The following is a 22,684-nucleotide window of genomic DNA, read 5'->3' on the forward strand; positions in this document are numbered from 1 at the left end:
CAGATTGCCTAAATATCATGTAATTACAATTCATAAGGGAATCACATGTAAAAACACCTTATAACGTAAGGACAAAAGGATAAATAAAAAAAGGCCAAATCGTGAGATTACTTTCTTTTTATATTGATAGGTCAATTATTTAATGGAAATTCTGAACAGTATCAGCTTCTGCTAAATAAAACTGTTGATAATCTCCAGTTGTCTGGTCAGATACAAGCAGACCTGGTTCTTAAAAGGATAGCCACAGAAAGGGCTGGCTGCCAGGGACGTTGGATCCGCCTGCTCCAGTGAGGGAGGCGGTGCTGTCTCATCTTCCAGGCCCAAGCGCCCAACCAGCTGGGACTTGCCTAGAGCCGCGCATAAATCAAAAGGGCCGCACACCCTCCCGGACCAGAACAAAGCCAGCAATAACAAGCCCGAGGGCCCTACGCTCAGCCAGCCAATAGCCATAGAAATGGGGCGGGACCTTGGGGGTAATTGACCAATAGGATGCGCTGGGGTTGGAGCTCTCCCCGGGTCCTAGGGCGGCCCGGGTTTGCAGCCCCCGCCCCAGGCCATGTGGCAGCCTCACAGCGCCGAGGCGTTCGCGGCGGCCCTCGGCGGGGTCTTCTTCCTGCTTCTCTTCGCCCTGGGGGTCCGCCAGCTGCTGAAGCAGAGACGGCCGTCGGGCTTCCCCCCGGGACCGTCGGGGCTACCATTTATCGGCAACATCTACTCACTGGCCGCCTCGGCCGAACTCCCCCATGTCTACATGAAAAAGCAGAGCCAGGTGTACGGCGAGGTACAGCCGACGGAGGGCCCGCGGCTTCTTCCCCGGGGTAGGGGATGGGGGTGGGGGTCCGGGGATGCTCGTGGGTGCCAGTTGTCGGGACCCTGCTCCGTGTGCCCGCAGCGTGGGAGCAAGCTCGCTTCCTGTGCCAAGGGACAAAGTCCTCAGGCGGCGCCACTGCCGGGGGCGGGGGAAAGGAGAGCCCTGCCCATCCGTGAGCCCCGCCCACCCGACGCCCGCGGAAGCTGGGCGGGATTCTCCCGCCCCAGAGGGCGAAGAGGTGCCGCTCCTGCGCATGTGCAGTGGGACCCTGGACCCGCGCCGGACGCCCCGTCGGGCGTCACAGGCGCTTCCTTCAACGTTCGTTTCCCGCGCCCGGCTTCTCGGGTTCGTGGAACTTCACGCGGAGCGCGTAGGATAGCGTCCCCTTACGGCTTCTGGGGATTTCTAGGGTTGAGTTAATGGTTAATAGGAGGTCGTTGGGTATTTGCATTTGAGAATGGCTGATCTAGGCGTCTGCTGTGAGGAGAGAGCGCAGGTGAAGGACTGTGAAAGAGCGAATGAATTAATGAGTGAAGATCAGTGCCGTGTCCCACTGCTGTGCTGTCTTCCTGGAGATAGGAGCGCCCCTACAACAAACACGAGCCTCCCTTGCAGTGTGACCTCTCCAGGGCAAGTCTTCTAGTCGTTTTTTTCGGCAGGGGAAACTTTGGCGCAGACCCGCTGAGTGACTTGTAGGTTGCCACACAGCTACCAAAAGCAAGAGAAAGGCCAGAGTCCTAGCTTGCCTTGGGAAGAGTGTCCTAACATGGAGGAGGCAGAAGTTTCCAGAAAACGCCTTGACCCAGCTCAGTTGATTTGTTTTAAATCCTTTCCTTTATAGGAAACTACTAGCCAGACTCTGCCAGGTTCTGTGATGAAGAGGTGAAGAAGGCAGTGTCAACTTAAAAAAATGCCTGATGTGAGAGTTGGGAGTTAGTTTTATTAGGGGGCAAAATGAGGACTGCAGCCTGGGAGACAGCACCTCAGATAGCTCTGAGAAGCTGTTCCAGAGGCAACGGGATAAGGCCAGTATTTATGTGCCTTGGTGAAGGGGTTGTTCATGTAGTCTGGGCACATATTTTTGCAGAAGGTTTTAGTAGTCGTGAGGAGCAGATGTCACCATGAATGAATTGAGTGCTTTTCTAGAAATGAAGAGATGCTAGAATTGGGTTCATAAAATCAGCTCCTGAAAATAGCAGCCTATCTGAAGACCTGTTCTGCCAGTTTTTTGGAATGGAGTGCCTCCTTCCTGGTGTCCATCATGACTGCTTTCAGGGCATATTGAAGGTCAGCAGGTGCAACAGCACTTGATGTAGAGGTAGATGGCAAGTGCCAATTTGTGGTTGACAGCAGTCCCAGCCTGACTTTAAGTAGTTACAGTCCAGTGAGAGAGAAAAATTAATGAACAACCACAAATTGTGTGTGTGTGGTGAAAAAACAGGACTGTTGGGCAGTTGTGGCATTCAAGTTTGGGATTACATTCATATTTAAACCAGTTTTTACAAGAATTCTAAGTTTCTGCAGTTCACTAATGGTCCATATCACTATAGGAAGGCTGAACTTAAATATTTATAATTCTTAGATTTTGTTTTCTTTCCTCCAGTTCGTGAGTGTATTTGCATGGTTTTCATCAAATATATTTGATTTCTGGTGTGTTGGTATGAAGCATCATCAATATTACAGAGAAATCAGAAGATGTGAAAGCACAAGACGAGAGGTTGAGTCCTCTTTTGTCAGTTAAAACTTGACCTTTTTTGTCTAAATCTTAATTTTTCCTGATATGCATCATGGCAGTAATAATAACTGAACACAGCTAAGTGCTACTCAAATGTTCTTGATTATTAATTACAGAAGAATTTATTATACCTACATAGTAGAAAGTGTTTTTAGACCAGTTATGTGAAATGCTGTCATTCAGAATAGGAAGTTGTTTTTCAGATGTAGATGCTTGAAGTGAAAGGAACTCAATTTCTATGAACATTTGTTTGGGGGAGAGGGTAATCTTAATCTCCCAGGAATGTAGCCTGCTAGGCTCCTTTGTCCATGGAATTTGCTAGGCAAGAATACTGGAACAGGTTGCCTTTTCTTACTCCAGAGGATCTTCCCAACCCAGGGATTGAACCCACGTCTTCTGTGTCTCTTACACTGGCAGGCAGATTCTGTACCACTGTGGTGGTTGTTCAGTGGCTAAGTCATGTCCAATTCTGCGACACCATGAACTGCAGCACACCATGCCTCCCTGTTCCTCACCATCTCCCATTGAATTGGTGATGCCATTCAGCCATCTCATCATCTGTCACCCTCTTCTCCTTCTGCCTTCCATTTTTCCCAGCATCATGGGCTTTTCCAGTAAGTCAGCTGTTTGCATCAGGTAGCCAAAGTATTGGAGCTCCAGCTTCAACATCAGTCCTTCTAATGAATATTCAGGGTTGATTTCATTTACGATTGACTGGTTTGATCTCCTTGCTCTCCAAGGGAGTCTCAAGAGCCTTCTCCAGCACCATCAGAGCCACCTGCAAATCACCCTTTGCTTTTTTGAGGGTGTGGAACCAAAAGATACAACCAACCCAAAGATCAGTAGAAGGAAGGATTTATTACTTGCAAGTAAAAAGAACATAATAGATCTTTCCCAAGGCAGCTTCTCTAGACAAGAAAATTGGGGATGTTTTATGTTAGGGTATATGCATGTTCATGAAGGCTTGGGCAGTGTGTGCACATTCATGAAAGGGCTTGAGCAAGAAAATTCAGCATAGAACGGGGACAGAATTTGACAGGTCAAGACAGTTGATTGAAGTCCCAGAGTTCAAAAAAGGTCAACATTTCTAAGGTTCTAGTTGATCTGGTGGTTGAACGCTTCAGGCTCATGTTTACCATTTAATGAGAACTGGGATTCTTTATAGCTGATGCATTATCTTTGCTATTGTTACTTGTTTTGTGTGATAAATCATTTGTTCTTTTATTCCCTTAAGATTAATTACTGAGACCTGTACAAGGGCAAGTATTGTGCCCAGGCTTAGATCCCCAGATGGCTTACGGAGAAAATGACTTCTCTTAAGAAAGCCATTCCTGGTTCTTTCTTTCTGGGGACCCCCTATCCTGATGATAAACAATAGAATATATGAATGTGTTGGAAGATTGTCATCTTGGGATAGGTAGCTCTGGTTTAATGGATTTGTGGCATGAATTACCAGTTTTATTGCTGGTACAACTATTTAAGGCAGCCATGGATCTTTATAGGCTTCCTTGATAGCTTAGTTGGTAAAGAATCTGCCTGCAGTGCCGGAGACCTTGGTTCGATTCCTGGGTGGGGAAGATCCCCTGGAGAAGGGATGGTCTACCCACTCCAGTGTTCTTGGGCTTCCCTCATGGCTCAACAGGTAAAGAATCTGCCTGCAACGTGGGAGACCTGGGTTCGATCCCTGGGTTGGGAAGATCTCCTGGAGAAGGGAAAGGCTACCCACTGCACTGGCCTGAAGGTTGCAAAGAGTCAGACACAACTGAGCAACTTTCATTTTCACTTTGGATCTTTACAAAGTGGTCTTTCTATTGAAGGTGGTAAAATCAAATAGGGCTGACCTGTGTTATTATATGCAAGAGTGGAGGGAAAAGAAAATGCAGAAATTGAAAGGATGTATGCATTGAAGAGTAGACATTGTTTGAATAAGTCTATTTTAGACTTAAGTTGAAAACCACTTAAAGTATTAACCCTTTAATCTGATTGCTCTTTATCTTAGTTGTGAAACACTCCTACAGGTCTCTCATTGTCTTAGAGGTATTTTCCATTTATGACAAAGTCTCAGGGTTGGTTTGAGTTTTTAACGTACTATACTTGGAAGCGGAAGGAAACTATTACCTCCTATACTTCTAGAAGGTTGTGGAAAGTTGTTTATATATCTTACTTATAAATAGAATCTTATTTTTCTACTGTGTTTCATGATGATCTGGAGATGTGTGCTCAGAGAAAGTCATGGACTTTAAAATTGCTTATGAGAAGTGACAATCACTTCAAGTGACACCTACTTTTATGAAGTCTGTGAATTCAGTTCTTCTTCATAATTCTTGAAAGGAAGACAACCAGTCCTCAAGTCTTATACAGTCATTTTAAAGACATTCTTATATAGAAGTGTACCACACTGAGACTTAACATTACCTTAGAGATCCACCCTGAATGTGTAAGCTTCTGCAGTGACTAATCTTAACCCAGATTTTCAGAAGCATTCCCTAGCTAGGAAAGCTAGTATGAGGGGTTTTAACAGATTATTTTCAGGTAATGCACATAAGGATAATAAAATAATTACTTTGAGGCAAGTGGAGTTGACAACCTATAATTTATTTATACAATAAGCATTTATTGAGATTTATGCAAGGCATTGAATGAGATTTTGTGGAGTGTTGAAAGATGAAAGGGATGAAATCACTGAATCAAAAGAGTTTATAATTTAGCCAGCAAGCAGAAGATAAGCATTCATATAATGCTTCTGGTTTTTTGTGCTAGTGCTATGTTGCTTCAGTAGTGTCTGACTTTTTTCTGTAACCCATTGTAACCCACCAGACTCCTCTGTCCATGGCATTTACCAGGGAAAAATACTGGAGGGGGTTGCCATTTCTACTCCAGGGGATCTTCCTGACCTAGGGATTGAACCTGTGTCTCCTGCATTGGTAGGCAGGTTCTTTTCCATTAGCGCCACCTTTGGTAGTATTAAAAAGTGCCATGGGAGCTTTTAAGCATGTGCTGTGGTGGTTCAAGGGAAAAAGAGAATGCACCAAGAAAGGCTTCATGGTGGTTGGTCCCTAAAGACTTGGTGGTTTGGACAGTATGGCAGTCAAAGGGGCCTTCCAAATGAGAATACAGCCCAAGCAAATGTTGAAAAGTATATGCAATTACCAGTTTTTATCAAAGGACTTTTTACATTCCTCTGTTATTAGCACTTAGTCTATAGTGTTGTAAAATATGCTTAAATGTGTTTCTCCACCACTTTTCTTTAATCCAATATATATTTATCAGTTGTTAGCATATGCTATGTACTATCCTAATTGTGGAGATTTAGCAATGAACAAAACAAGTGGAAATCCCTGCCCTTGTGTGGTTTACATTATAGTGGTGGAAGGGAGGCAGTGATCAGGATAGGAACAATGTAAACACAGTAAGTATATAACATGTTAGAGTATAAAGTATAAAATAACTAAATTAGGGTAAGGAAGATGGAGAATACTAGGGGTGAAATTTTAATGGATTAGAGCAGGCCTCACTGCAAAAAAAGGCATCTGAGCAAATACTTCAAGGAAGTGAAGTAGCAGGCTATGGTAATATCTAGGGGAAGAACATTCCAGGCCAAGGGAACAAGTACTAAGGCCTTGAAGCAGAAATATGCCATGTTGAGAGTCACCTGTAAAGAGACAAGAGGCAATCGAGATCATACAGGGGAGAAATGAAATATTAGAGTGATGAAGATTACACTAAATGAAAGATTAGTGATGAAGCTGGTAAGAAACTGTCATATTTTGTCTGTATTGTTAAGTTGAAACATCATGACAGCTGAGAAGTGATGTGGGGCTTGGGTGAAAAATGGAGTCAACATGGCCAGCTCAGGACTTCCCTGGCTGTCCAGGGGTTAAGAATCTGTACTTCCTCTGCAGGGGGTGCAGATTCAATCTGTAATCAGGGAACTATGATCCAGCATGCTGTATAGTGTGGCCAAAAGAAAAAAAATCCAAAACAAAAAACACCATGGGCAGTTTGGGACCTGAATATAGTTGTAGGATATCTACCTGGTGTCCCAGAATTGCTTGATATATGGAAAATCACACATCTGGTGTCATAAGTATTGAGTGCTGTGAGTTGAGGAGACACACAGAAGGAAGAGGTTTTTTTTTTGTATTTACTTAAAATTATGCTTCTGGGAAAAGACTTTAAGACCATCCCATTACTGCTTTGGAAACTGAAAAGAGCCCCTCCTTTGCTCAGCTGATAATCACTTCCTTTGTACTGAAACTCTCGCACTGCCACTTTTGACATACCATTTCTTATGGCAGGCAGTCCACGACCCTTCCCCAAAGTTCTGGGTGTACCTTCTACTCCATTAGCAGGGTACATCCTTGTGCCAAAAACTCTTATTGCTCAGTTTGTTGATTCTGTTGCTACTTGGAGGTCTTTATCACTTTTTCTTCTGTAAATACTTCTGTTGAACTTCAGTTCTCTGCTAAGACTTCTGGTTTCCTCCATCCCACCCCCCAAAAATTGTGTGAATCGTGGTCAAAATCCATTCTGCCTGTTTGCACAGAGATGAGGCTTGACTCGGTATTTTTGGCACTCGAAAACCCTCAGCCAGGGACTTCCATGGTGGTCCAATGATTGAGAATCCGCTTTCCAATGCAGGGAACATGGGTTTGATCCCTGGTTGCGGAACTAAGATACTGCAGGATAACTACTGCAACAGGAGAAAGCCTGGATGCTGCAGCAGAGAGCCCTGTACACAGCGAAGAAGACCCTGCACAGCCAATTTTTTTTTTTTTTAAGTTCTCAGCCAGTGCCTGAGAGGATGAGGTTAAGCAGTCATTGCATCTCACTGATAAGGTAGCACTGTTCCTTCACTGGATTAGGCCCCTATGTGGGGCTAATTAGAATAGAGTACGGGAGGTATGACCTTTTAAGTGAACCTGTAGTGAAGCACGTGAGAAACTACAACAAGGAACAGGATGGATAGTCCATCTTTTAGCTCAGAGGCAGCCACCTGTACCAAAGTGGCAAATGCCTATACTCCAAGGTCCGATACCCTTAGGGCCCTCTGTTAACTTCATGGCATTCAGGGGCCTAAATAAATAAACCAATGAGTTTCAGTAAGTTTTGTTGAGGAAGGGGAAATTTTCCCCTCTGCCCCTCTTGAGTTCTTATGGCTGGACTAATAATAGAATTGACACAAGACAGAGTAACAGGAGAGAAAGAAACACATTAGAATTCGTGCACATGGAGGTCTCATAGAAATGGGATGGAGGAAATGACCAAAGCAGGCAGATTTTATATTTTTTAGATAAAGAACCAATAAATTTGCAAAGAATTGACAGGACAAGAAAAACTTTGGTTTTGGGTGCCCAATTAGTGAAGAATCTAAACAGGTCTTGTGATTGGGCAGTAAATCAAAGAAATTACAAGATTTGTTTAGAAAAGGCTTCTCAGCCCCAAATTCCCTGTCTTTGGTAATTGGCAATAAGGAGTCCTAGGGCTTCCCTGGTGGCTCAGGTGGTAAAGAATCTGCCTGCAATGCAGGAGACCCAGGTTCAGTCCCTGGGTTGGGAAGATCCCTGGAGAAGAAAATGGCAACCCACTCCAGTAATCTTGCCTGGAGAATTCCATGGACAAAGGAGCCTGGTGGGCTACAGTCCGTGGGGCCATAAAGAGCTGGGACATGACTGAGCGACTAACACCAACACAACAACCTCCATATGCAAAGAGTGCACCTTTCTCATGAGAGATTTATTTCCTACTTTCAGGGAGATAAAAAGAGAGAGGTGTCCCTCATTTTTATTTATTTTTATTTTGGCTTGCAGGATCTCAGTTCCTTGCCAGGGATCACACTTAGGCCACAGCAGTGACAGTTCCAAGTCCTAACTAGTAGGCCACAAGGGAACTCCCTAGAGTATCCTTTTTGTGTTGGCTGGTTCTTCAGTAACTTTTAATTCAAAATAATTAATGTGCCATTGAGGCATATTTTGGGATTACATATCCCGGGGCCCAACAAAAGTTGTCTTCAGTTTCAAGTTTCTTGGGCCTTTGACAATCCCCTCTCCTACCTAAACCTAGAATAATAAATGATATATAGATGGAGTCACCTACTCAATTTTTCTTGGAAATAAACAGAGATTCTGAGATATCATTGAATGTTTTGAGTTAGAATGAATTTTAAAAGAGCATATAACTCAAGTATTTCTTGATTTTCTATAGCAGCCCCAAATTCCCAAAAGATTAAGGGTTCTATCTAGTGTTTAATGGCAAAGCTTAAAGTATAACCCAAACCTCCTGAATCTGGTACTGTTTTCATTACACCATTTACAAGGTTATATCTTGAGTTATTGAATGCATAATGAAATCATTGTGCTTGATAGGCCTTATAGAGAGAAGGCACTCTAAACAGTCAGCTGGGTAATAAATGCCAGTATTTTCAAGAAATAACAAATACTGAGAGAGCTGGTCTTAGTGCATGTAGATTTCTCTGGTTATATTTCTCAATATATTTTTCCATTTAAATGTTTTTCTTTTCTTCTCAAAGATCTTCAGTTTGGATCTTGGAGGTATATCAGCTGTGGTTCTAAATGGCTATGATGTAGTAAAGGAATGCCTTGTTCATCAAAGTGAAATTTTTGCAGACAGACCATGTCTTCCTTTATTCATGAAGATGACAAAAATGGGAGGTATGTTTGTTTTCACCTATCTAGTGATTTACTAAACTGTAAATTGCAGTTCTTATTTTATGTAAATTTATTACATAGTAGTGACTGAACAACTTACTTACAACAACAGACTTAGCGACTGAACAACAACATTCACGTGAAGTTTTAGAACCTACACATTTGAGGACTTTCATGCTGTATTACACTCACATTTTACACGCTAATTCTGTTGTAATCTAGTTCTAATAAATACTGTAAATGATGTTTTAAAGAATTAGCACAGGCAGGTTTTGTGAAACAAGTATACATATGTGTGCACACATCAGAAGTATGTTTTAAGCTAGTCTTGAGTGCTTGGTGACATTTTATGATCATTTTACTTCTAAGTTTATAAACCCTGAAACAGCCTTTCTTAACTACTAATTAATATGATATGTAAATGAAGAACTGTACGATATGTGTGAAGGACTCGTATTCTCTATGGTTTAGTCTTGATCAGTGTCAGATGATTACATATTCAACAAGAGAGAAAGGCTGAAAGATAACAGAATGGATGAGAAGAAAGCAACAGAAGACTAACATAGAATGTTGATGTCTGTACATCCATTTTCATACTTAATAGTATGAGTTTTTATGAACTTCAAATTTTTCCAATTTAATGAGCGTCACACTTCATTTCCAAGAAAAATGCAATAGCTTGGTTACATAGACTAAAATATACATAGATTTAAAGTGAAAAAGATAAAAAGTAACTATTTATTAAATTGCAAAGCCAATCAACTGGTGCAAAGAAAACACCAATTTAAAAGGCTGAATTATCAGGCCAGGGTATGATGAAGCTTGAAAGCAATAGTATAACTAAAAAGCAAATCTCCAGATTCTTGTATACTCTTCTAAGTAATAATTAGACCAAAGAAGAAATTATACCACAAGTATGATAGAAGACCTTTTAGGAAATTATGAAAATGAATGATATGATCAGAGTAATATTTAGGATAAAATATATTTTCTGGCATTGCCTTTCATTGGAATGAAAAATATTCCATTGGAATTGGATTGGAATAAAAGCTGACCATTTCCAGTTGTGTGGCGACTGCTGAGTTTTCCAAATTTGCTGGCATACTGAGTGTAGCACTTTCACAGCATCATCTTTTAGGATTCTAAACAGCTCAACTGGAATTCCATCACCTCCACTAGTTTGTAGTGATGCTTCCTAAGGCTCACTTGCCTTTGCATTCCAAGATGTCTGGCTCTAGGTGAGTGATCACACCATTGTGGTTATCTGGGTCATGAATATCTTTTTTGTATAGTTCTTCTGTGTATTCTTGCCACCTCTTCTTAATATCTTCTGTTTCTGTTAGGTCCATACCATTTCTGTGCTTTATTGTGCCCAACTTTGCATGAAACCTTCCCTTGGTATCTCTAATTTTCTTGAAGAGATCTCTAGTCTTTCCCATTCTATTGTTTTCCTCTATTTCTTTCCACTGATCACTAAGGAAGGCTTTCTTATCTCTCCTTGCTATTCTTTGAAACTGCATTCAAATGGGTATATCTTTCCTTTTCTGTTTTGTCTTAAGCTTCTCTTCTTTTCACAGCTATTTGTACAGCCTCCTCAGACAACCATTTTGCTTTTTTGCATTTCTTTTTCTTGGAAATGGTCTTGATCCCTGCCTCCTGTACAACATCACAAACCTCCGTCCATAGTTCTGCAAGCAATCTATCAGATCTTATCCCTTAAATCTATTTCTCACTTCCACTGTATAATCATAAGGGATTTGATTTAGATCATACCCAAATGGTCTAGTGGTTTCCCCTACTTTCTTCAATTTAAGTCTGAATTTGGCAATAAGGAGTTCATGCTCTGAGCCATAGTCAGCTCCTGGTCTTTTTTTTTGCTGACTATATAGAGCTTCTCCATCTTTGGCTGCAAAGATTATTATCAGTCTAATTTCAGTATTGATCATCTGCTGATGTCCATGTGTAGAGTCTTTTCCTGTGTTGTTGAAACAGGGTGTTTGCTATGACCAGTGCATTCTCTTGGCAAAACTCTGTTAGCCTTTGATCTACCTCGTTTTGTACTCCAAAGCCAAATTTGCCTGTTACTCCAGGTGTTTCTTGACTTCCTACTTTTGCATTCCAGTCCCCTATAATGAAAAGGACATCTTTTTTTGGGTGTTAGTTCTAGGTCTTGTAGGTCTTCATAGAACTGTTCAACTTCAGCTTCTTCAGCATTACTGGTCGGAGCATAGACTTGGATTGCTGTGATATTGAATGGTTTGCCTTGGAAATGAACAGAAATCATTCTGTCATTTTTGAGATTGCATCCAAGTACTGCATTTCGGACTCTTGATGACTATGATGGCTACTCCATTGTTCTAAGGGATTCTTGCCCACATTAGTAGATATAATGGTCATCTGAGTTGAATTCACCCATTGCAGTCTATTTGAGTTCACTGATTCGTAAAATGTCAATGTTAACTCTTTCCATCTCCTGTTTGACCACGTCCAGTTTACCTTGATTCATGGACCTGACATTCCTGGTTCCTGTGCAATATTGCTCTTTACAGCATTGGATTTTACTTCCATTACCAGTCACATCCACAAATGGGTGTTGTTTTGCTTTGGCTCCATCTCTTCATTCTTTTTGGAGTTATTTCTCCACTAGCGCATTCAAGCATGACCTAAATAAAATTCCTTATGCTTATACAGTGGAAGTGAGAAATAGATTCAAGGGATTAGTTCTGATAGAGTGCCTCATGAACTCTGGACGGAGGTTCATGACATAGAACAGGAGACAGGGATAAAGACCATCTCCAAGAAAAAGAAATGCAAAAAAGCAAAATGGTTGTCTGAGGAGGCATTACAAATAGCTGAGGAAAGAAGTGAAGTGAAAAGCAAAGGCGAAAAGGAAAGATATACCTATTTGAATGCAGAGTTTCAAAGAATAGCAAGGAGAGATAAGAAAGCCTTCTTCAGTGATCAGTGGGAAAAAATAGAGGAAAACAATAGAATGGGAAAGACTAGAGATCTCTTCAAGAAAATTAGAGATAACCAAGGGAACGTTTCATGCAAAGATGGGCACAATAAAGCACAGAAATGGTATGGACCTAACAGAAGCAGAAGATATTAAGAAGAGGTGGCAAGAATACACAGAAGAACTATACAAAAAAGATATTCATGACCCAGATAACCACAATGGTGTGATCACTCACCTAGAGCCAGACATCCTGGAATGAGAAGTCAAGTGGGCCTTAGGAAGCATCACTACAGACTAGTGGAGGTGATGGAATTCCAGTTGAGCTATTTAGAATCCTAAAAGATGATGCTGTGAAAGTGCTGCACTCAATATGCCAGCAAATTTGGAAAACTCAGCAGTGGCCACAGGACTGGAAAAGGTCAGTTTTCATTCCAATCCCAAAGAAAGGCAAAGCCAAAGAATGCTCAAACTACTGCATAATTGCACTCATCTCACATGCTAGTAAAGTAATGTTCAAAATTCTCCAAGCCAGACTTTAACAATACTTGAACCCTGAGCTTCCAGATGGTCAAGCTCATTTTAGAAAAGGTAGAGGAACCAGAGATCAAATTGCCAATATCTGCTGGATGATTGAAAAAGCAAGAGAGTTCAAGAAAAACATCTATTTCTGCTTTATTGACTATGCCAAAGCCTTTGACTGTGTGGATCACAATAAACTGTGGAAAATTCTGAGAGAAATGGAAATACCAGACTACCTAACCTGCCTCTTGAGAAATCTGTATGCAGGTCAGGAAGCAACAGAACAGGACATGGAACAAGAGACTGGTTCCAAATAGGAAAAGGAGTATGTCAAGGCTGTATATTTTCACCCTGCTTGTTTAACTTCTATGCAGAGTACATCCTGAGAAATGCTGGGCTGGAGGAAGCACAAGCTGGAATCAAGATTGCTAGGAGAAATACCAATAACTTCAGATATGCAGGTGACACCACCCTTATGGCAGAAAGTGAAGAGGAACTAAAGAGCCTCTTGATGAAAGTGAAGGAGGAGAGTGAAAAAGTTGGCTTAAAGCTCAACATTCAGAAACTAAGATCACGGCATCCGGTCCCATCACTTCAAGGCAAATAGATGGGGAAACGGTAGCAGACTTTATTGTTTTGGGCTCCAAAACCACTGCAGAATGGTGATTACAGCCATGAAATTAAAAGACGCTTACTTCTTGGTAGGAAAGTTGTGACCAATCTAGTCAGCATATAAAGAGCAGAGATCTTACTTTGCCAACAAAGGTCCATCTAGTCAAGGCTATTGTTTTTCCAGTAGTCATGTATGGATGTGAGAGGTGGATTATAAAGGAAGCTGAGTGCCAAAGAATTGATGTTTTTGAACTGTGGTGATGGTGAAGACTCTTGAGAGTTCCTTAGACTGTAAGGATATCCAGCCAGTCCTCCCTAAAGGAGATAAGTCCTGAGTGTTCATTGGAAGGACTGATGCTGAAACTAAAACTCCAACACTTTGGCCACCTGATGGGAAGAGCTGACTCATTTGAAAAGACCCTGATGCTGGGAAAGATTGAAGGCAGGAGGAGAAGGGGACGACAGAGGATGAGATGGTTGGATGGTATCACTGACTCAATGGACATGAGTTTGGATAAACTCTGGGAGTTGGTGATGGACAGGGAAGCCTGGTGTGCTGCAGTCCATGGGGTCTCACAGGGTCGGACACAACTGAAATGACTTAGCAGCAGCAGCAGCAGACCTGGGGAGTTCGTCTTTCGGTGTCCTATCCTTTTGCCTTTTCATGCTATTCATGGGGTTCTCAAGGCAAGAATGCTGAAGTGGTTTGCCATTCCATTTTCCAGTGGACCTCGGTTTGTCAGTACTCTCCACCATGACCCACCCATCTTGGTGGCCCTATATGGCATGGCTCATAGTTTCATTGAGTTAGACAAGGCTGGGGTCCATGTGATCAGTTTGGTTAATTTTCTGTGATTGTGGTTTTCATTCTATCTGCCCTCTCATGGATGAGGATAAGAGGCTTATGGAAGCTTCCTGATGGGAGAGACTGACTGAGGGGGAGTCTGGGTCTTGTTTTGATATGTGGGACCATGCTCAGTAAATCTTTAATCCAGTTTTCTATTGATGGGAGGAGCTGTGTTTCCTCCCTGAGGCCAAACTATGGTGGAGGTAATGAAGATAATGGCAACCTCATTCAAAAGGTCCCATGCACTGCTACATTCAGTGCCCCTGACCCTGAAGCAGGCCATGGTTGACCCACACCTCCACCAGAGACTCCTGGACATGCCCAGCCAAGCCTGGGCCAGTCTCTTGTGGGGCCACTGCTCCTTTCTCCTGGGTCCTGGTGCACACAAATTTCTGTTTGTGCCCTCTAAGAGTCTGTTTCCACAGTCCTGTGTAAGTTCTGGAGGCTCTATGGTGGGGTTAATGGCGACCTCCTCCAAGAGGGCTTATGCCATCCATACCCAGGTCTACTGCACCCAGAGCTCCTGCCCCTGTGGCAGGCCACTGCTGGCCCATACCTTCGCAGGAGACACTCATACACAGCTCTGGCTCAGTCTCAGTTTCTGTGGGATCTCTGAGTCCTGGTGTGCACAAGGTGTGTTTGAGCCCTCTGAGTGTCTCTGGTGGGTAAGGGGTTTGATTCTAAACACGATTTCACCCCTCCTACCCTCCTGCTGGGGCTTCTCCTTTGCCCTTGGACGTGGGGTATCTTGTTTTGGTGGGATCCAACATTCTCCAGTCGATGGTTGTTCATCAGTGAGTTGTAGTTTTGGAGTTCTCGCAGGAGAAGATGAGCACACGTCCTTCTACTCTGCTATCTTATGCCACTGGAAAGGGTGTAATCCCAAAGAATTTCCAATCCCAAAGAAAGGCAATGCCAAAGAATGTTCAAACTACCACACAATTACAGTCATCTGAAATGCTAGCAAAGTAATGCTCAAAATTCTCCATGCCAGGTTTCAGCAATACATGAACCATGAACTTCCAGATGTTCAAGCTGGATTTAGAAAAGGCAGAGGAACCAGAGATCAAATTGCCAACATCCATTGGATCATCGAAAAAGCAAGAGATTTCCAGAAAAACATCTATTTCTGCTTTATTGACTGTTCCAAAGCCTTTAACTGTGTGGATCACAATAAACTGTGGAAAATTCTGAAAGAGATGGGAATACCAGACCACCTGACCTGCTTCCTGAGCAATCTGTATGCAGGTCAAGAAGGAACAGTTAGAACTGGACATGGAACAACAGACTGTATATTGTCACCCTGCTTATTTAACTTATATGCAGAGTGTGTGTGTGTGAAGTCGCTCAGTCATGTCCGACTCTTTGTGACTCTGTGGACTGAAGCCCACCAGGTTCCTCCGTCCATGGGATTCTCCAGGCAAGAATACTGGAGTGGGTTGCTGTTTCCTTCTCCAGGGGATCTTCCCGACCCAGGGATCGAACCCAGGTCTCCTGCATTGCAGGCAGACGCTTTAACCTTTACATCACGTGTAATGCTGAGCTGGATGAAGCACAGGCTGGAATCAAGATTGCCAGGAGAAATATCAGTAACCTCTGGGAGGAGCAACCCGAGGAGCTGTGGCTGAGCAGGCACAGGAGGGCCTAGAGGAGCTATCCCACATTGAAGGTCAGGAACGGCGGCGGTAAGGAGATACCCCTCATCCAAGGTAAGGACCAGTGGCTAGAAACCAAAGTAAGATGGTAGGTGTTGCCAGAGGGCATCAGAGGGCAGACACACTGAAACCATACTCACAGAAAACTAGTCAATCTAATCACACTAGGACCACAGCCTTGTCTAACTCAATGAAACCAAGCCATACCTGCAGGGCAACCCAAGAAGGGTGGGTCATGGTGGAGAGGTCTGACAGAATGTGGTCCACTGGAGAGGGGAATGGCAAGCCACTTCAGTATTCTTGCCTTGAGAACCCCATGAACAGTATGAAAAGGAAAAATGATAGGATACCAAAAGAGGAACTCCCCAGGTCATTAGGTGCCCAATATGCTACTGGAGATCAGTGGAGAAATAACTCCAGAAAGAATGAAGGGATGGAGCCAAAGCAAAAACAATACCCAGTTGTGGATGTGCCTGGTGATAGAAGCAAGGTCCAATACTGTAAAGAGCAATATTGCATAGGAACCTGGAATGTCAGGTCCATGAATCAGGGCAAATCGGAAGTGATCAAACAAGAGATGGCAAGAGTGAACGTCGACATTCTAAGAATCAGCAAACTAAAATGGACTGGAATGGGTGAATTTAACTCAGATGACCATTATATCTACTACTGCGGGCAGGAATCTCTCAGAAGAAATGAAGTAGCCATCATGGTCAACAAAAGAGTCCGAAATGCAGCACTTGGATGCAATCTCAAAAATGACAGAATGATCTCTGTTCATCTCCAAGGCAGACCATTCAATATCACAGTTATCCAAGTCTATGCCCCAACTAGTAACGCTGAAAAAACTGAAGTTGAACGGTTTTATCAAGACCTACAAGACCTTTTAGAACTAACACCCAAAAAAGATGTCCTTTTCATTATAGGGGACTGGAATGCAAAAGTAGGAAGTCAAGAAACACCTGGAGTAACAGGCAGATTTGGCCTTGGAATGCAGAATGAAGCAGGGCAAAGACTAATAGCGTTTTGCCAAGAAATGCACTGGTCATAGCAAACACCCTCTTCCAACAACACAAGAGAAGACTCTACACGTGGACATCACCAGATGGTCAACACCGAAATCAGATTGAATATTCTCTGCAGCCAAAGATGGAGAAGCTTTATACAGTCAACAAAAACAAGACCAGGAGCTGACTGTGGCTCAGATCATGAACTCCTTATTACTAAATTCAGACTCAAATTGAGGAAAGTAGGGCAAACCGCTAGCCATTCAGGTATGACCTAAATCAAATCCCTTATGATTATACAGTGAAAGTGAGAAATAGATTTAAGGGCCTAGATCTGATAGATAGTGTCCCTGATGAACTATGGAATGAGGTTCATGACATTGTGCAGGAGACAGGGATCAAGACCATCCCCATGAAAAAGAAATGCAAAAAGCAAAATGGCTGTCTGGGGAGGCCTTACAAGTAGCTGTGAAAAGAAGAGAGGCGAAAAGCAAAGGAGAAAAGGAAAGATATAAGCATCTGAATGCAGAGTTCCAAAGAATAGCAAGAGATAAGAAAGCTTTCTTCAGCAATCAATGCAAAGAAATAGAGGAAAAGAACAGAATGGGAAAGACTAGAGATCTCTTTAAGAAAATTAGAGATACCAAGGGAACATTTCATGCAAAGATGGGCTCGATAAAGGACAGAAATGGTGTGGACCTAACAGAAGCAGAAGATATTAAGAAGAGGTGGCAAGAATATACGGAAGAACTGTACAATAAAGATATTCACGACCCAGAAGATCATGATGATGTGATCACTAATCTAGAGCCAGAAATCTTGGAATGTGAAGTCAAGTGGGCCTTAGAAAGCATCACTACGAACAAAGCTAGTGGAGGTGATGGAATTCCAGTTGAGCTGTTTCAAATCCTGAAAGATGATGCTGTGAAAGTGCTGCACTCAATATGCCAGCAAGTTTGGAAAACTCAGCAGTGGCCACAGGACTGGAAAAGGTCAGTTTTCATTCCAATTCCAAAGAAAGGCAATGCCAAAGAATGCTCAAACTACCACACAATTGCACTCATCTCACATGCTAGTAAAGTAATGCTCAAAATTCTCCAAGCCAGGCTTCAGCAATATGTGAACTGTGAACTCCCTGATGTTCAAGCTGGTTTTAGAAAAGGCAGAGGAACCAGAGATCAAATTGCCAACATCCACTGGATCATTCAAAAAGCAAGAGAGTTCCAGAAACACATCTATTTCTGCTTTATTGACTATGCCAAAGCCTTTGACTGTGTGGATCACAATAAACTGTGGAAAATTCTGAGAGAGATGGGAATACCAGACCACCTAACCTGCCTCTTGAGAAATCTGTATACAGGTCAGGAAGCAACAGTTAGAACTGGACATGGACCAAGAGACTGGTTCCAAATAGGAAAAGGAGTACGTCAAGGCTGTATATTGTCACCCTGCTTATTTAACTTCTATGCAGAGTACATCATGAGAAACGCTGGACTGGAAGAAACACAAGCTGGAATCAAGATTGCTGGGAGAAATATCAATAACCTCAGATATGCAGATGACACCACCCTTATGGCAGAAAGTGAAGAGGAGCTAAAAAGCCTCTTGATGAAAGTGAAAGAGGAGAGCGAAAAAGTTGGCTTAAAGCTCAACATTCAGAAAACGAAGATCATGGCATCCGGTCCCATCACTTCATGGGAAATAGATGGGGAAACAGTGGAAACAGTGTCAGACTTTATGTTTTTGGGCTCCAAAATCACTGCAGATGGTGACTGCAGCCATGAAATTAAAAGATGCTTACTCCTTAGAAGAAAAGTTATGACCAACCTAGATAGTATATTCAAAAGCAGAGACATTACTTTGCTGCTAAGGTCTGTCTAGTCAAGGCTATGGTTTTTCCTGTGGTCATGTATGAATGTGATTGTTGGACTGTGAAGAAGGCTGAGCGCCGAAAAATTGATGCTTTTGAAGTGTGGTGTTGGAGAAGACTCTTGAGAGTCCCTTGGACTGTAAGGAGATCCAACCAGTCCATTCTGAAGGAGATCAACCCTGGGATTTCTTTGGAAGGAATGATACTAAAGCTGAAGCTCCAGTACTTTGGCCACCTCATGTGAAGAGTTGACTCATTGGAAAAGACCTTGATGCTGGGAGGGATTGTGGGCAGGAGGCAAAGGGGACGACCGAGGTTGAGATGGCTGGATGGCATCACGGACTCGATGGACGTGAGTCTGAGTGAACTCTGGGAGTTGGTGATGGACAGGGAGGCCTGGCATGCTGTAATTTATGGGATCGCAAAGAGTCAGACATGACTGAGCGACTGAACCCAACCAAATCAGATGTGCGGATGACACCATCCTTATGGCAGAAAGTGAAGAACTGAAGAGCTTCTTAATGAAAGTGAAAGAGGAGAGTGAACTCAACATTCAGAAAACTAAGTTCATGGCATCCAATCCCATGACTTCATGGCAAATAGATGGGGAAACAGTGAGAGACTTTATACTTTTGGGCTCCAAGATCACTGCAGATGGTGACTGTAGCCATGAAATTAAAAGATGCTTGCTCCTTGGAAGAGAAACTACGACCAATCTAGGCAGCATATTCAAAAGCAGAGACATTCATTTGCCAACAAAGGTCCATCTGGTCAAAGCTATGGTTTTTCCAGTAGTCATTTATGGATGTGACAGTTGGACCGTAAAGAAAGCTGAGCACTGAACAATTGATGCTTTTGAACTGTGGTGTTGGAGAAGTCTGTTGAGAGTCCCTTGGACTACAAGGAGATCTAACCAGTTAATCATGTTTGGGAACACATGTAAGAATTAAGGATTTTAAAATTAAAAAAATAAAAAACTGAAAAGAAAAATAAATAAATAAATTTTTTAAAAAAATAAAGGAAATCAGTCCAGATTCTTTATTGGAAGGACTGATGCTGAAGCTGAAACTACAATACTTTGGCCACCTGATGTAAAGAACTGACTCCTTGGAAAAGACCCTGATACTGGGAAAGATTGAAGGCAGGAGGAGAAGGGGATGCCAGAGGATGAGATGGTTGGATGGCATCACTAACTTGATGGACATCAGTTTGAGTAAGCCCTGGGAGTTGGTGAAGGACAGGGTGCGGTAGTCCATGGAGTCGCAAAGAGTCAGACAGGACTGAGCGACTGAACTGGACTGAACTGTTTTTTGAAACTATAAATTTATAGTTTAGACTATTTTTATCATGAAGAAATAGTATTCAGCTTAAGATTTTCAAGGAAATAATGAGAGAAAAGACAGAAAATTAGATGTGGATTTTTTTGTTGTTGTGGCCACCATGTGCAGCTTGTGGGATCTTAGTTCCTAAGAAGGGATTGAACACAGACAAACAACAGTTAAAGTGTGGAGTTCTAACTACTGAACCACCAGGGAATTCCCTAGATGTGTGATGTTAAGATCCATATACACTGAACTGTATATACTTGGAACTGGGAAATCAGAGCCACCATAAACCCACTGTGAATAGGAAAAAGGGGCCCCTTTTTGGTGGGTTTGGCCCGTGCCTAGGCATACAGATTGGCCAGTGTAGGCTTATAATCAGGTTAATATGCGTACGTTTCCCTTGGCTTTGCTGTCCCCTCAGTGTCTGTACTCTAGTTCTCTACCTGCAGTGATCTTTCCTTGGATATCTGCCTGACTCACTTCCATCCTCTATGCCTTTACTTATGTCACCTTCTCACTAAGTGTTTTCCTGACCACTCTTAGATCTCTTACCTTGCTAAAAGAATTTGTTTGACTCTCCTCAGTAGTATGTAAGGTCAATGAGAAAGAGCCATCTTTGCCTCTTTTTTTACTGACATATCCCTGGCACTTTAGCTCCAGAAATACATTCATGTTGAGGGAATAGTCATCTGGGAGTATGGGGAAGAAAAGAGAGTATGGAATATAAGATTGTTGCACAGCCTTAAAGACCCTCTTATGTATGGTTAACTTTATCATCAGTTCAGTTCAATTCAGTCGCTCAGTTGTGTCCTACTCTTTGCGACCCCATGAATTGCAGCACACCAGGCCTCCCTGTCCATCACCAACTCCCGGAGTTTACTCAAACTCATGTCCATTGAGTCAGTGATGTCATCCAGCCATCTCATCCTCTGTCTAAGTTCCAAATTTTGTGCAACAGCTGTTGCACAAAAGTTGTTGAAATGTGAATTACATAGGCACCTCAGGTAGACTAGAGAACATGACATTTTTTGTGATAGGTAGACCTATGTACCAATTATAAATGAAATTCCAAGTGAACTACATGTTACATAAATATATGTGCCGAGGATATTTTTTCTCTTGATAGTTGTTCTAAGAGGAAAATATTTCATAGTACACATTTCAGAACAGCAGAGTGTTCTGTGGAGACTCTGAAATTTCAAGGCAAGTAATATCAACATTAGAAGTTTGAGTTTCATGTTTGTCTTCTTAGTTTGGGCTGCTATAACAAAAATAGAGAGGATGAGTGGCTTAAACAATAAACATTTATTGTCACAGATCTGGAGGCCAGGGAGTTCAAGATCAAGGTGCTAGCAGAACAGTGTCTAGAAAGAGCCTGCTTCCTATGGACTGTAGACTGCTATCTTCTCCCTGTATCCTCAAAAGAACAAGGGCCATTATCTCCACCCACATCCCTTCTTATAAGGGCACTGAGCTCATTCATGAGAGCTCATGACCTAATTGGGCTTCCCTGGAGGCACAGTGGTAAAGAATCCACCTGCCAGTGCAGGAGACACCAGTTCGATCCCTCAGTCAGAAAGATCCCCTGGAGAAGGAAATTACCCACTCCCATATTCTTGCTGGGAAAATCCCATGGGCAGAGAAGCCTGGCAGGCTACAGTCCATGGGGTCAAAAAGAGTCTGACATGACTTAGCGAATAAACAACAACAACAACAAACTCATTCATGAGGGCTCATGACCTAATTACTTCCCAAAGGCCCCACCGCCTGATACCATCACACTGGGAATTGGCAGCACATTCAGTTCTTAGCACCTCTTTTTGGGTTGAGTATTTCCACTACCTCATTCAGGCCATCCTTCCCTCTGCCAGTTATATTATCAGGTTACATATACCTTTCATGGGAGTGATTTGTATTCTAAAATCTAGTCTCTTAAAGCAGAGAAGGCAATGGCACCCCCCTCCAGTACTCTTGCCTGGAAAATCCCATGGACGGAGGAGCCTGGTGGGCTGCAGTCCATGGGGTTGCTAAGAGTCGGACACGACTGAGTGACTTCACTTTCACTTTTCACTTGCATCCATTGGAGAAGAAAATGGCAACCCACTCCAGTGTTCTTGCCTGGAGAATCCCAGGGACGGGGAAGCCTGGTGGGCTGCCGTCTATGGGGTCGCATGGAGTCGGACATGACTGAAGCAACTCAGCAACAGCAGCAGCAGCAGCAGTCTCTTAAAGCAGAAAATTTCTAATTCTAGAAGGGTAATTTTTCAAGTATGTGTTTATTCCAGAATAAAAAATTGCCGATAGGACACACAGTCATTTGTCTTTTATAAAATAGGCTTGTAGTAGAAGTTGAATAATAAAGTGATCTGTGCTTACTTCACCCAGGTTGAATTACACAACATAGTTCAGTTTCTTTTGATGGAGATTATAGGTCTTTTGTGCCTGTCCTCAGGGAAGTATAGATAAGTTTATCTGTTTATAGTATTCCATGGGTACTCAGGAGTAAAGAATAGGGCTTGACTGCTGGGTCTAGTTGTAGTTGTATAGAAAATTTGAAGAAGAATGAATAACCATCTCTTCCCCAACCCTACTCTGCCACCATAGCATTTTTAACTGTTAGATACAGGGATGTAGGACTAATAAAAATTTTTAATAGTTTTATGAAAAGATAATTGG

At 42.6% G+C, this 22,684-nt stretch overlaps 1 protein-coding gene across 5 annotated transcripts in view; it reads left to right on the forward strand.

Annotated features, from left to right (window-relative positions):
* The first annotated feature begins 481 nt into the window (after positions 1 to 481).
* CYP2R1 (cytochrome P450 family 2 subfamily R member 1) overlaps positions 482 to 22,684 on the forward strand; it is a 28,520-nt gene continuing 6,317 nt past the window's right edge. Inside the window, exons 1-2 of one of the 5 annotated variants that reach the window (XM_069554312.1) lie at positions 503 to 781; positions 9,076 to 9,217. In XM_069554312.1, coding sequence (XP_069410413.1) covers positions 557 to 781; positions 9,076 to 9,217 — 367 coding nt within the window. In that variant the 5' untranslated portion in view covers positions 503 to 556. Of the gene's footprint in view, positions 782 to 1,013; positions 1,157 to 1,957; positions 2,130 to 9,075; positions 9,218 to 15,145; positions 15,861 to 22,684 lie in introns of those variants that run through there. The other 4 variants (XM_069554314.1, XM_069554315.1, XM_069554313.1 and 1 more) reach the window with 4 other exon arrangements.

Source organism: Ovis canadensis, chromosome 15 (assembly GCF_042477335.2).
Source record: "Ovis canadensis isolate MfBH-ARS-UI-01 breed Bighorn chromosome 15, ARS-UI_OviCan_v2, whole genome shotgun sequence".
Taxonomy (NCBI): Eukaryota; Metazoa; Chordata; class Mammalia; order Artiodactyla; family Bovidae; genus Ovis; species Ovis canadensis.